General features: G+C 39.9%; 1 protein-coding gene across 1 annotated transcript; it reads right to left on the reverse strand.

Annotated features, from left to right (window-relative positions):
- Positions 1 to 1,898: 1,898 nt before the first annotated feature.
- On the reverse strand, positions 1,899 to 2,834 carry LOC139154044 (olfactory receptor 14A2-like). Its single transcript, XM_070728473.1, has one exon. The coding sequence runs from the start codon at positions 2,832 to 2,834 to the stop codon at positions 1,899 to 1,901; it is 936 nt and encodes a 311-aa protein (XP_070584574.1).
- Positions 2,835 to 15,566: the final 12,732 nt, after the last annotated feature.

The raw sequence follows: 15,566 nt of genomic DNA on the forward strand, positions 1-15,566 counted from the left end.
ATATATTTAAAGTATTTATCTCTACAAATGTTTCTATATATCTACATATTTAATGTATATACAAACATTTAGCTGGCTGTGTGTTTTATGTGCACGTGTTTGTTTATGTGTGCTAAATAAATATTTAATTAAAATAAAGGACTGATGAGAAACTGTTCAACCTGTGAAGATTCCAGGCTGTCACCAAAATAAAGGAGACTGTGCTACGTGACCTTCTTTTTGCTGGATCAGAGCAGGAAATGCAAGCCAGTGTGGATCAATTTTCAGCAGCATGCGACAACTTTGGTCTCCTTATCAATGTAAAGGAGACCAAAGTGATACATCAGACAAATACTGAAAGCCCACCATTACAGTGAAGTGACAAAAGCTGCAAGCAATGGACCAATTTATATGCCTTGGCAGCACCCTTTCCCATGCAATGACAATTGACATTGAGATTAACTTCAGAATCGCCAAGGCAAGTTCTGCATTTGGGACCATCGTGGAATAAGCCTTGCTACAAAGCTCAAAGACTACCAAACAATAGTGCTAACTACCTCATGTATGCCAGTGAGACTTGGACTGTATACAGGAGGCGTGCTAGGCAATTGAACCTCTTCCTGTCTCCATAGAATTCTGAGGATCCAGTGGCAAGATAAGGTTCCAGACACAGAGGTCCTCTCCAGGATAGGCCTGCCATCAAGTCTCATCCTGCTGATGAAAGATCAGACACACTAGGCAGGCCATATTGCAAGGATGCCAGACCATTGCATCCCTAAACAGCTCCTCTATGGTGAGCTGTCTCAAGGAAAACAATAATACAAGTCACAAAGGAAGCAATAAAAAGGCATGATGAAAGCCTCCTTCAAGTCCATTGATATCAACACCACCACTGACACCACCTCCTGGGAAACCCTGGCACAAGATCGATCAACATGGTATATGCTGATCCACCAAGGCTGCCAGATATATGAATTCAGAAGAACAGCCATAGCAGAAGAGAAGCGAGCACTCTGCAAAGCCAGAGCTGCAAATACTGCCAAATAGTACCTACACATGTCTTCCCAATGTGTGGCAGAAAATTTTGTGCCCACATAGGCCTTACCTGTGGAAACATCACAAACAACCCACAACCTACTAGATGTCAAGGTCTTCTTCTATCATGATGGACAAACATCATCAAATAAATCTAATTATATTTATGATAAATATAAATACAAAAGTGCCATTGCTAACATGTTGTAAGCCGCCCTGAGTCTAAGGAGAAGGGAGGCATTAAAAAATTGAATAAACAAACAAACAAACAAACAAATAACATCTAACTTAATATTGAGAATTTAATTAACATTCTAACAGTCTGTTTATAATACAAAAAAGGTTCACTGCTAATTTCTTCCTCTATATTACTTACCAATAGTCCTACGAATGTTAATAACCTCTCCCTTATTTCTGCTCAACCAGACCTAAGAACTTGCTCTCTCATCATCTGGAAACAAGGGTTACATATCTTTCTACTGGTTGTTCTCTGACGCTTCTTTCTTTTCAGTGCCTTTAAGGATCTTCTTGCTTCTTCTCACTGGTCAATGATCTTTTGGCTTCTACATCAAAAAACCCCTGGCTTCCTCTGCTACATCCTTTATCTATTCACTTCTCATGCCCACAGCATCTCTTGTCACATTTAGAAGACTCCCACCTTCTTTCTTTGTTTATCTGCTGTGGCTCCTTTTATCATTCTCTCTTTGGAAATCTGCATGTCAGCTTATAGGTGACTCTAATGTTTTAAACCTTGGTCCCTGTTTTTTTATAAATGTATAGATGGACAGCTGAATAACTTCTTTTGGTTTCAAGTTACTTCATTCTTACCACATTCAACTATGAGATAGGCTCCATTTCATGCTCAACTCTTCACATGTTTGCTCCTAATTCTTGCTGATTAATATAAAAGTCCTCAGATAAAAAAGCTTTGAAAGAGCAATTTTGATGTCTTTGTTTCTCAAGCTGTATATTAATGGATTTAACATAGGTGGGACAATAGAATACATGATGGTAATTGCAAACTCAAAGTTTGATGGGGTATCAGATGGAGTTCTCAGGTAAGCAAATGAAGATGTAAATAAAAATAAGGAGAAAACTGTGAGGTGTGGGAAGCACGTGGAGAAGGCCTTTTTCCTTCCCTGAACAGAAGGGATTTTTAAAACAGCAGTAAAGATCTGTATGTAAGTAACAAAGATAAAGGCAAAACAACCAAATGCTAATGTAAAACTGAATATTATGCCAGCAATTTCAATTACAAATGCATCTGAGCAGGCAAGCTTAAGTAACTGTGGGATTTCACAGTAAAACTGATTGATTGCATTAGAACAGAAATGAGTAGTAAAAGTTCCAATTGTGTTTAATGCAGCATTGAGAAAGCTAGCAATCCACACACTACCAATCATTTTAATGCAGGCCTTTCTGTTCATTATCATTTCATATCGTAAAGGATTGCAAATGGCAATAAATCGATCATATGCCATGACAGTAAGAAGAGAAATATCGCAATCTATAAAGAAGACAAACAAGAGGACTTGAGTAACACATCCAGAATAAGAAATATGTCGTGCATTAATAATGGAGTTGATAACAGATTTTGGGACAATGAGTGAAACAGAACCAATGTCTTGTAGGGCTAAGTTCATCAGAAAGAAGTACATGGGGGTGTGAAGGCGGGAGTCAAAAGCAACTGCAGAGATAATGAGAACATTCCCTATTAAGGTCATTAAATACAGGATCAGAAATATAGCTCTGTACATAACCTGTAGCTCCCGAATTGTTGAGAATTCCAGTAGAAAAAATACAGATGTGTCATTATCCATTATTTTGTCACAAGCATCAGAAACCTATTAGAGAAGAGTGATTGATTAAAATGTTTCTCTTGAGAACATTTGAATAGCAAATTCTATATTTTCAGGGAAAATTAAACAGAAACACGTTTTTTTTCTAAATACCTATAAACAGTCCTAAACATATGCATCTTTGTTTTACTACTTCAATTGCATTAAACATTAATTTTAAGTTTAGGTTTTTGGATTCCATTAATTTTAATCAAATAACATTCATATCATATATCAGCTCTTATAATTCTGAATTCAAAGACATTGGAGAAATTTATTTTTAATTCTTTTAAATCGTAACATTACTGCAAGCATATCCATCTGAAGACTGGAAATAAAGGTGAAATTTCAGAGAAGAAACTAAAACTAGGAATCTTGAATCTTTAGCTAATGATAATTTACACTGGAATCTTGACTGTGTAATACCATCTGTATTAGCTGAATTTGGGTCTCTCCTCCACTGTATGATTTTTAATATTAAATAATATCTAAAATGTATGCATATGGAAATAAAATTAAAAACTATAGAAACAAATTATTTATCACCAAGTTATGAATACCTTCATGAAATTAATTAATCATATAATCTTAATAATCTTCAACTTTTTTCCATAAATGACCTTACAAAGACTTTAGATAAAGAAAGCATGTTTTTTTTAATTTCCCTGTATCGGATTGATAGGTTAATCAAATATTTATTAAAAATATGTAAGATTCAGATTTAACAAAATTCAAATACTATTGGAGTTCCTACTATATAGATAGAAATATATATCTGAAGAGAATAAATATATAATTTATGTAATCTAGTAACACATATAGATAGCCATAGAAATCAACTGACCTTTCTATTCTAGTTTGATTTTCAATTATTAGGTATTCATTTTCAATGTTCCTGGAATCTCTTGCATGTATTTTCCACCTATAAATAGAGCTTTTAAATAATTTTCTGAATCAGGATACTTTTGTCAGGTCTTCTGTGCCTAATCAGAGATTTGTTTAACTCCCCAGGGGTCCTGCATAGTCCTGCATGGCTGATTAAAATAACATCCAGAGGCATTTTTCCCCTTTCCCCTTTTCATTTTTCATTGCTTTTCCTAATTAACACAATATACACTAGAAACATTATAATTCTATAAATTGTTATTCAAGTTAAGATTATGATTTAGCCAATCATTCAAGAGACTATTGTATCTCTCTGAAGGCTAAGCAATCACTTTGCATTTTATTTTATTTTATGTATTTTTCGGTGTATAAGACGCACCGGTGTATAAGACGCACCCAGGTTTTAGAGGAGGAAAAGGAAAAAAGTATTCTGAACCAAATGGTGTAGTATTATATTGTTTAATAAAATACCAGTGTAGCAGAATACTTTTTACAACCATGTATACTTTTTAAAACCATGTATACTTTTTAAAACCATGTATACTTTTTAAAACCATGTATACTTTTTAAAGCCATGTATATATATATTTAAACCATGTATACTTTTTATAAACTTCAAACTTGACAGCTTCAAGGACTTCAAGCTTGTGAACTTCAACTCTCATAATTCCTCCACCAGTCATGCTACCCTAGGAATGGTAGTTGAAGTCCACAAGCCTTAATCTTGCCAGGTTTGAAGACTCTTGCACTTCTAACCCCAACTCAGGGGTCTTCAAACTTGATAGTTTTAAAACCTGTGGACTCCCAGAATTCCTCCACCAGTCATGCTTCAGGCTTGCCCTTCTAAACCCTAACTCAAGGGTCTTCAAACCTGACAGTTTTAAGACTAGTGGACTTCAACTCTCAGAATTCCTCCACCAGTCATGCTACCCTAGGAATGGTAGTTGAAGTCCACAAGCCTTAATCTTGCCTGGTTTGAAGATTCTTGCACTTCTAACCCCAACTCAGGGGTCTTCAAACTTGATAGTTTTAAAACTTGTGGACTCCCAGAATTCCTCCACCAGTCATGCTTCAGGTTTGCCCTTCTAAACCCTAACTCAAGGGTCTTCAAACCTGACAGTTTCAAGACTAGTGGACTTCAACTCCCAGAATTTCTCCACCAGTCATGCTACCTTAGAAGTCCACAAGCCTTAATCTTGTCATGTTTGAAGACCCTTGCACATCTAACCCCTAACTCACAGGTCTTCAAACTTGACAGTTTTAAGACTAGTGGACTTCAACTCCCAGATGGGCACTCTGATGGGCAAAATTATGGGTGATATCAAGGGCAGACTAACACCCATCACAAGGCGCCTCCTGACAGGTAATTTAGGGGCAGTCAAGCTAAATGGCCCTTTTGAGGAGCCCATGATCACACTTTCTGCTGTTTCAAATAGATCCTCATCAGGTCCTTCCATAGGAAGTCACCTGGCTTTGTATGTCAGGTGGTGGTAGGACATCACTACCAATAAGTGGGTCCTCAAGACCATGTCCTCATGTCATCTCCACCTCCTCACCCCCTGAGGGTTTATGGTTCCCTGTCCCATCTCCCCTAATTTCAACAAGAGGGCCCTTATGCATGAGGCTGTGCAGCACCTGCTGGATATCCAGGCCATCCAGCAGGTTCCAGAGGGTCAGCAGGGGAGTTTTATTCTATTTTGTTCATAGTGCCTAAATCCTCAGATGAGTGGAGACTGATTCTCAACTTGAAGACACTCAACAGGTACATAGCATATCATAAATTTAAAATGCACACCTTATAATCCATATTGGCAAGCATTAGACAGGGAAATCTTCTGTCATCAAGTGATTTCTCAGAGGTGAACATACCCATCTGGCTTCTCCATCATCAAAATTTACATTTCTTTTACACAGGTGTACACTATGAGTATAAATTTATTTATTTATTTATTTATTTATTTATTTATTTATATTTTTGTCCTATACACAATACATAGAAGAGAATAGACATGAGGTAATATATATAAAGAAAATTATAAAATAGAGGAGAAGATATATGAAAGGAAGAAAATATATATGATATATGAGATAAAGGAAAGACAATTGGACAAGGGACGAAAGGCACCCCTTACTGACCTCTTAGGAACCTGGAGAGGTCAATTGTGGATAGTCTAAGGGAGAAATGTTGGGGGTTAGGGGTTGACACTATTGAGTCTGGTAGTGAGTTCCACGCTTCGACAACTCGATTGTTAAAGTCATATTTTTTTACAGTCAAGTTTGTAGTGGTTAATATTAAGTTTGAATCTGTTGCGTGCTCTTGTGTTGTTGCGGTTGAAGCTGAAGTAGTCATTGACAGGTAGGACGTTGCAGCATATGATCTTGTGGACAATACTTAAATCGTGTTTTAGGCATCATAGTTCTAAGCTTTCTAGACCCAGGATTGTTAGTCTATTTTTGTAGGGTATTCTGTTTCTAGTGGAGGAGTGAAGAGCTCTTCTGGTGAAATATTTTTGGACATTTTCAAGGGTGTTGATGTCCGAGATGTGGTATGGGTTCCAGACAGATGAGCTGTATTCTAGGATGGGTCTGGCAAAAGTTTTGTAGGTTCTTGTGAGTAGTGTGAGGTTGCCGGAGCAGAAGCTATGTAGGATCAGGTTAACAACTCTAGAAGTTGTTAACGATATTGTTGCAGTGGGCTTTAGCACTTAGGTCATTTGATATTAGTATTCCAAAGTCTTTGTCAGGTGTTAGACCAATCTGAGACAAAGTCAAATGTGTTGTCAGTGGTGTTGAAAAGTTTTACATCGTCAGCAAAAAGAACACAGTTGCTTGCGATATGATTGCAGAGGTCATTGATGCAGAGAATGAAAAGAGTAGGACCTAGTATGCTGCCCTGGGGAACACCACTTTTGACGGGGACGGGGGTTGAAATGGTGCTTCCAATTTTGACAACTTGTTGCCTATTTGACAGGAATGCAGTAATCCAGCTGTGGAGGAATCCTGAGATGCCATAGGATTTGAGTTTTAGGAGTAGTTTGTCATGGACCACTGAGTCAAAGGCTTTGCAAAAGTCAATATAAATTGCATCAATGGATTTTCCTTGATCTAGGTGGGTAGTCCAAATGTTTTTGCAGTGAAGTAGTTGTAGGTTGCAGGATAATTTCTTCCTGAATCCAAATTGTTTGTTAGAGAGTAGGTTATTGGATTCTAAGTAAAGGGTAATTGATTGATTTATAATTGATTCCATGATTTTGCATGAGATGCAGCATAGTGATATTGGTCTGTAGTTGTCAACGAGAGAAGGGTCTCCTTTTTTGAAGATGGGGATGACTATTGCTTTTGACCATAGCTTGGGGAGTGTGCTGGTTCTGAAGGATTTTTGGAAGATAATACTTAGAGGTTCAGCTATGGCAGAAGAAAGCTTTTTTAGGAAGTATGCACAAAGACCATCTGGTCTGATTGATAGGGAAGGTTTGATGTCATGGATTGCTTTTTCAACGCGGTCTACAGTGAAGTCGATTTGGGTTAGGTTGTTGATAGAGTTTGAGGTGCGATTAGCAAAGATGGGGGATGAGCCATTACTGTTGATGAAGACAGAGCCAAAGAAAGAGTTGAAGAGGTTAGCTTTGGATGGATCATCGTGGTATTCTTTGTTGCTGGGTCCAACGAGGGGTGGAATGGGTCAAGAGTCATTGAGTTTGTTGTTGATGACGTTGTAGAAGGTTTGGCTAGATTTGGTGCGAAGGAGGTTTTCCTCTTGTTTGCTGTGATAGTTGAGACATTCTGCTTTTATTTCTTGGCAAATGCTTTTGTAGCGGCTTTTGAAGTTGGTTACCTTTTTTTTGCTTTTATGCCAGAGAGATATTTTTTTGGTTTGTAGTTTCTTTATTGAGACAGGTAATTTATTTATTTATTTTTACCACTGGATGGAGTGAGTGGCACATGTATTTCAATACATCTTTTAATTTGGAGTAAGAATGTGTTATAGCGATAATCAATGGTGTTGCAGTTAGAGAACAAAGATTGCCAGTTGAGAATTGAGAGATTGGCATCAATGAATTCATAGTTGGCTTTCCTAAAATTGTACTTAGGTGTCACATTTTTCAGGTGAGTGTTAGGATGGTTTAGATTGAGGTTGAAGTTAATCATACTGTGATCGCTGTTGGAGAAGGGTTCTTTTGTATGCAGTCCATAGATAGCACTTTTGCTATTACAGAATATGAGGTCAAGACAACTATTGAGTCTGGTATTTTTTGATACTAATTGTTCAAGTCCCAAGCTGGTGACAGTGTTGTAAAGGGCAGTATGTATAGGTTCTGTGGAGCATTCGTTTAGGGTCCAGTTGATGTGTGGTAGGTTGAGGTCACCAAGGAATATAATGGGATAAGGGCAGGAGGTTGCCCACGTGAGTAGGGAGGTTAATTTTGTTGCATGAGTCATAATTTGGAGCTCTGTAGCAAAGTAGGAAGTGGATCACATATTATGGTTTCGGGAAGGATAAGATCGTGTGCAACTTGGATGTTTTTTAGATTGAGTGAATTTTTATAGAATATAGCTACACCACCTCCTCTGTGGAGTTCACAGTCAGACCAGAAAACAAGGTAGTTACTTGGTGTGATGATGGAGACAGGATAGGATGTATTCAGCCATGTTTCACAAACAAAGATTATGTCAAATATGTTGGTGTCAAGTAGGATGAGGAATTCAGACAACTTATTGATAATACTTCTTGCATTGATTAGTTTACATTTGAGATTGAATTTGATCTTTTTTCTGAATCCATAAGTGATCACATATGATTCTGAAAAATGAAAAACAGTAACAACAGGTTGGAATAGAATTACATTTATTATTAATTATGATCAAATCTCTCTCACACACACACACAGACACACACACACAGAGAGAGAGAGAGAGTGTCCTATAAAATTGGTTGGAAAGAAAAAATAGGAAGAGATTAACTTCTGACCAACGTAAAATATTTTGAAAGAGCAGATCATTTATCAAGCCCTTATTCATGATCAAGTTAAATTAGTATTATTTTTATATTGTAAATCTAGAACATTGAATCCAGAGCTAGCAATAGCATTGGTGAGGTCCTCTTTTGTCCATACCAGTGTGCTATGTGTACATTGCAATAATTTGTGTGTTCACACATGCATGTCCTCTCAGGAGAATTTGCTTCTGCGCATACACAGAAGCAAAAAATAAGTGGAAATTATTTTTTTAAAAATGGCACCATGCACGGACCGGGAAAGACAGCACTGGAGCTGTCACATGCAAATTGTGAAATTGGTGGGGCACTAGTGGATTACTGGGAACACTGGTAGGAAGCCACCTCTGGTTATGAGGCAATACAGGAAGAGAATAATATTGAATATCTTGCTCTTTAATTGAATGTTTTACTTTAGATTAACTTGGGACAGGAAGACCAAATAAATGCCACACATTTTACGTTAGCTGTAAATAAGTACAACTGTAATGCTAAGCATTACTGCCCCAATGATTACCTGCCTTTATAAACCTTTTACAGGTAATCCTTGATGTCCAACAGTTGATTTAGTGACTTTGAATTTACAATGGCACAGAAAAAAGTAATTTATAACTTGCAGCATTCCTGTTACATTCAGATGCTTGAAAACTGACTCACATTTATGACAGTTGCAGTGTCCTAGAGTGATTCCTTCTTGAAACCTTCTGACAGCCCTCTGCCTAAGAATGAAATGTTCCCAGTTCAGACCAGTTCATGCATATCGGTAGTGACAGCTCTGATCAGAGATCCAGTAGTGATGGCTGCCTGACTGTGCTCCTGAACTGGTCCACTGCATGCTCGCCCTGATCCATTCAGTCTCTGCTCTGAAGGTTGCTTGCCTGAAGCACTGCACCCCTGATCTGCTTGCCAGGTAAGCTTGCAAAGTCATGGCCTACCTACTATCCCTGTTCCCTCAACCATACCAGCCTACCTTCCCTACTTTATTCCCCATGACCTGCAGCCACTACATACTTTCCTGCCTTACCTGCAGCCTTCCTGGTGTCTCTGTGGCCAGCTTGGGAAGGTAGTTAAGTAGAAGGCCATGTGCAAGGCAGGAAAGCATGTTGGAGTGATGGGGAAGGTCGGTAACCTGCTCCCTTCATTGCAGCCCTGACATGCTTGGCAGCCTTCCACGTGGCCTTCTAAGTGGTCAGCCATGGCTATTTGCCTTCTGAAGTCGGCATCCAGCCCATGATGGGAGATGCATTGCTTTTGGCCCAGCCAGGCCAATGGGTGGGTAGGCAGCCCTTGTGGGAGACACAGCTTCTGCACTGAGGCTAAGAGGGGCAGAAGCAGAAGATGCCAGCTGCCCACTTTCTTTCTTCTCCCACCACAAATCAAAAGCAAACAGTAGCAGCCCTCCTTCAGGAAGGTAAGCAGATGTCTGCAGCCAGGCAAGTGACAATGACAGTGAGAGACCTGGCCTTCCTCCCCAGCTGGAAGGCTGCTTCCCTCCTGGCCACCAGTGGCTTTCGCATTGCCCTTGTAGTTGGCTGTATTAACAGGTGTATTGGGCTTGCCTTGCTTGCTGCCTCCATGTGCTGTGCTTGGCAGGAGCCACCATTGCCCTTCTTGCTACCCTTCCTCCCTGACATGCAGGAAGAGGAGGCAGATGAGGCAGGAGAAAGAGGGGCGCATAGAGCTCAGCTCAGCTGCTGAGCATGTGGGGGGCCCGCCCTGGCTCTTGGACTGCTTCCCACTGCCATGCAAAGTTTGGTGTACCAGGCGAGGTGTCAGTCCGAAGCCATTTTATTTGGACTCTTTGACCTGCCACACTATACAATACTATATTGTGCATTTTCTATGGAGGGATAGCATGAAATCATAACAAATTCCTTTATATAAATTCAAGGTCATCCTTTGTCTCTGCGCCCCTGCAGAGATGGGTGTATCTGCCAGTCTGGCACTTAGTGATTGGAGAACATGATGAATTTGTGGGAAGGGAAAGCATGATTTTGAACTTTCAACTGGGTGGCGAAACCCTAGGGACTTAAGATTTAGGTTTCACCCAGATGTACCAACATGGCTCTAAGAATAAATTGGAACTCTGAGGAATACTTTAACTTGGACTCTGATTAACTTTTGGATGCTATTTGGAACCCTGGCACTGGCAAAGAAAGAAGCTCCAGTGAGGCACTGAAGCAAGGATGGGGATCACGGCCACACTTCTTCCTGCCTGCCTGCTCAGCTACCTCCCTTCTGGCTAAGAGCGCTAAAGCCTGAAGTCTCAACAGGTAAACTGCTGCTGCCTCACAGCACAGAGAGCTTACTTGGCCTCTACCAAGCAATCTCTGTCCTCACTGCTGCTCTCCCAAGCAAGCTCTCTGCAATCCCAAAACTGTGCCATACAGGAAAATAACCTCCCCACATATAGCATAGTTCCAGGATGGCAAAGAGCCCAGGCAAACTCCCCCCATCCCCGCTGCCACTGCTGCTGCTGCAAGCATGTCCTCATTGCAGAGCTTCCTGAAAGGCTCTGCTTAGACCAGTTATGTATAAGAGAGAGGCAGAGGAGGGAGGGAGAGGGGGAGAGAGAAAAGAAAGAAAGAAAGAAAGAAGGAAGGAAGGAAAGGAGGAAGGAAGAATAGTAGGATGGAAGGAAGGAAAGGAAAAGAGAGGAGCGGAGAGGAAAGGAAAATAAAGGAATAAGGAAGGGAAGGGAAGGAAAAATGAAGGGAAATGGAGGGAGGAAAGGAAGAAGAGAGGAAGAAAGAGAGAAAAGAAAAGAGAGAGAGAAAGACAGAAGGAAAGAAAGAGGAAGGAAAGAAGGAAGGAAGAAAGGAAAGAAGGAAGGAAAGAAAATGAATGAATGAATGAATGAATGAAAAGGAAGGAAGGAAGGAAGGAAGGAAGGAAGGAAGGAAGGAAGGAAGGAAGGAAGGAAGGAAGGAAGGGTGTTGTTAAGTCATTGTATAGAGTGCAGTGAACAACATAAATGAGAAAACACTGAGGTGAAGGAGACAAGTGCGGATGACCTTTTTCTGTCTATGTACAGAAGGAATTTTGAGAACTGCATTAAAAATCCACACATATGTTGCAACAACAAAAATAGAACATCCAAATATTATGATGTTAATCCAAGTTCAACAAGATATGAATCAGAGCAAGAGATTTTAAGCAATTTTGGAATTGCACAGAAAAACTTACTGGAACAAAACTTTATTGAAAAAGTGCCACTTGTATGCAACACTGCATAAAACAGACTAACAACCCACACAATGACTATCATCCAAATACAGGGTCCTTTGTTCATGGTTGTCTCATATTGCAGAGGATTACAAATTGCTACATGGCAATCATGAGCTATTACTGTTAAAAAAAGTATCCAGAGGTTTCAAAAAACAGAAAGAAAAAAACTTGAGCAACACATTCAGAATAAGAAATAAACCTGTTATTCATGAGTGAATTAGTCATAGATTTGGGTACAATGACTGAAATGGAACCAATATCCATCAGAGGTAAATTCATTAAGAAGAAATACATTGGAGAATGCAAACAATGAAAATGAAAAGATTGCCTGCAAGGGATACTGTGTATATTAGTATATATACAAGGGATACTATGTAGCACTGGGAAATAGGAAAAAGACTTGAGAAAACTCCAGGAGCAGGAATTAAGAAGGTCCGGTAAGATTTGGCATGTTGTGTGTTAATATAAAGTGTATAATTATCAGTGAGAGAAAATAATAAAATAATTATTTGCAAATAATTAATATGTAGAGAATATTTCCATTGTTGGAAAGTGTTATGCAAATATATTTGGCTTTTATTTATCATTGAAAACTGAATAATAGCAAAGCTTAAGGATCACAATTTCATATGTTTTCTTCTTTTTATAGGCCAGCAATTGTTTGTTTGTTTATTTGTCTGTTTATATATTGTCACTCTCCAAGGATCATATTTTTAAGACTGATAAAATTTCAAAAGGCACAAGTTTAACTACGATAAACCCTTTAAATGTTGTATAACAGGGACTTAACTTAATATCCAATCCTCTCAGCTCTAGTTATTCATAGCTAACTAATTTTTCCTGATTCAAAATGAAAAGGGGACCAAACTCCCAATGGATAATCTTTTAAAATGGTATAATAAATTACCTAACTACTGTAATCAAAACAATTTTTAAAGAATAACAACTTTTTGAAGTTGGGTAGACAAAGAAGAAGAAGAAGAAAAGCTAGCAAACAAAGTACTTTTAGTTGTTGGAGAAATCCATTCCAGATTGAAGACCAAATGATCACATAGAGAGGTAAAAGAGAACTTGAAGCATAAGAAAAGTAATATTCTACCAGCCATGGGAAGTCACCAGATTAATGAAAAAGAAAACCTGAGACATAGCTGTGTACAGTTACATTTTAAAATGGACATACCTGCTGTAAAATAGAAATGTTACTATCACAGGCAAGGAAATAATTAATTGCAGAATTGAAAAGCAATTAATATGACCTACTGTTTTACTGTTTTGACCACATACTATTGTTTTTCTTAGAGAAAAGTTAATGGTAGTGTGTGGAGGGGAGAGATGGGGGGGAGTCTCCTCCCCGGATAAGACAACTATTTATTTGCTGTACAATTTGGTTGTAAAAGCCAAGTCCATAGAACTTTAGCATGTCATAAATAGAAGGGGGGTAGCAGTGGGCCACCTCTAGAATGGGGGGAAACGCCACTCTGGTAGGACAAATGGAGCTATGTGCACAGTTCTAGCTTAGTGGTGGCTATTCATGGGCACAACCAGGGAGATTTTTGCAATTTACACTGAAAATCGTCAAAATCTCACTTGTGTGAGATTTTGGTTGCTGCATATGCGCAGCAGTCAAATCTCACCACACACCTGAGAGCTCCAGCCAGCAGCAACGTGGTGCCAGACTCTGGCTAACTGGCCTGCTCTCTGTGCTGCAGAAGAGGGCGGAGAAGCATTAGCAAGCAAGTGGTGGAAAAAGTAGGGGAGAAAGTCATGGAGTAGCAGGGACATGGAGGGAAATGGGCGGGGGCAGCTGGAATGAGCAGAGAGGATGTGGAGGGGAAACTTTCACATTGCAGGGATAGCGGGATGTCTCTTGGAAACAGTGGCCCTTCACGGTGTGTGTGTGTGTGTGTGATTCACAAGAAGAATTATCTATGTGTTGTTTATTCATTTCCTTCCCAACATAATTTTCTCATAGCATGTAAATCTATGTGCAGCATTTAAAAAGGAATTATTGCAAACTACCATCTGATGGGCATTGGACTACGCTTGATCTTGCCCATAATTTTGCCCATAGGAATGATCAGAACCCCTGGGGCTCCATTTTGGGAATGGGGTCAGTGGGAAGGTAGGCTTGCAGGAAGACAAAGGCAAAATCTTATGCTTATCCTTCATCTCCACAATGAAGGGATCCAGAATCTGCCCCAAAAGGGACTGACTGGCAATAGGTACAGATGCCAAGTGCCATTTGTGTCAGGCATCAGCCAATCAGGTGTGCAGCCAGGTCATTCTGTGCATCCCTACTGTTGAACCCATAGTCCTAGCTGAAAATGAGCAAACTGTAGTGGGGCATTGGAAGTGAATTGGGCAGCAGTAAAGAGTTTATTTGGATTTTGGTGAGCCCTGGTGTCCTGCACTGGCAGGTGTTCCTGTAGGTTATGGAGCCATATCCTACTGGAACAGAGGGATGACCTTGGTCTAGGTAGCCAGGCTAGGATGGTAAAGGTTGGAGGAAAAAGGTGCATTGAGCGACAGATCTTCATCATCAGACAGTTTCATATCTAATTGTGCCCCTTCTGGCTGATCCCCCTTCTGAGTGATCCTCCTGCAACTGGCCATCCTCTAGGTCCTCAGCAGATGCATGAGTGCCTGGAAAAGAATTGTCCTCCTCTTTATCATCAACAAGCCAGGATACTCCATCTGGGGAGGTGGTTGGTGAACAGCAGCCATAGGGGCACAGACTGAAAAGTTTGTGGCCAAGGCTCTAACGCCATTCTCAATAACCTGCCTAATGGCCATGTTGATTCTGTCCTGAACATCACTAGAGTAGAATGAATTGGGGACAAGATGCTAAACTCCTCTTGGGGCAAGTAATCCAGTTCAAGACAAGGAGGCCCCCAGACATCAGTTTGGGGTAAATGAAGATCAATATTGTCCAATGAAACAGAGTCAGAGAAGTATCTTGAGAACTTTCTATGGGCATGGGCATTGGCAATGGCCCCTTCTTCCTGGCATCCACACTGACTTGAGAGGATACCAACCCTGCAGACTTGTGCTTGGACTTGGTCTTCTCTGCCCCATGGCAGGAGAAGGCTGTGAAGGCTGCTGGACCTTCTGAGGTTTAGACTGAGAAGTGGGCATGGGTTGTGACTCAATGGGTGAGCGGCCCCTGGGAGGCAGGTTGGTGGAAGTCAAAGTAGCCAGAGCATTGTTCACTGTGGGCCTGGTAGAAGTAGCCTTCACTTTGCCTTGTTTAGAGGCTTTTGCCATGGTAGCCTGGAACAGATCTGTTAAAAGCAAAAAAATATTTATTTCTTATTATTTTTATTTTTGGTACTTTCTTTATTTTCCTTTCTTTTATTTTTATTTAACTATTTATTTTTGGACACTCAAAATAGACACCAACAGCCTCCAGGAACATTGAAAATGGTAACCGGAACATGGTGCATAAAAAATGGCTGCTGCCAGGCCCCTTAGACACTTAAAAAGGCTGCCATCAGTGAACTGGGACACTCAAAATGGCTGCCTCCAGTCACCTGGAACTCGCAAGATGGCCGCTGCACCTAAGGCAATCAAACTGGCCACTACTGGCTTTGTCCTCCTTTTATCATATT

This window comes from Erythrolamprus reginae, chromosome Z, assembly GCF_031021105.1.
Source record: "Erythrolamprus reginae isolate rEryReg1 chromosome Z, rEryReg1.hap1, whole genome shotgun sequence".
NCBI classification, from domain to species: Eukaryota; Metazoa; Chordata; class Lepidosauria; order Squamata; family Dipsadidae; genus Erythrolamprus; species Erythrolamprus reginae.

Excerpts from the sequence above, each read along its gene's own strand:
- LOC139154044 (XM_070728473.1), bottom strand. The coding sequence starts at position 2,834 with ATGGATAATGACACATCTGTATTTTTTCTACTGGAATTCTCAACAATT.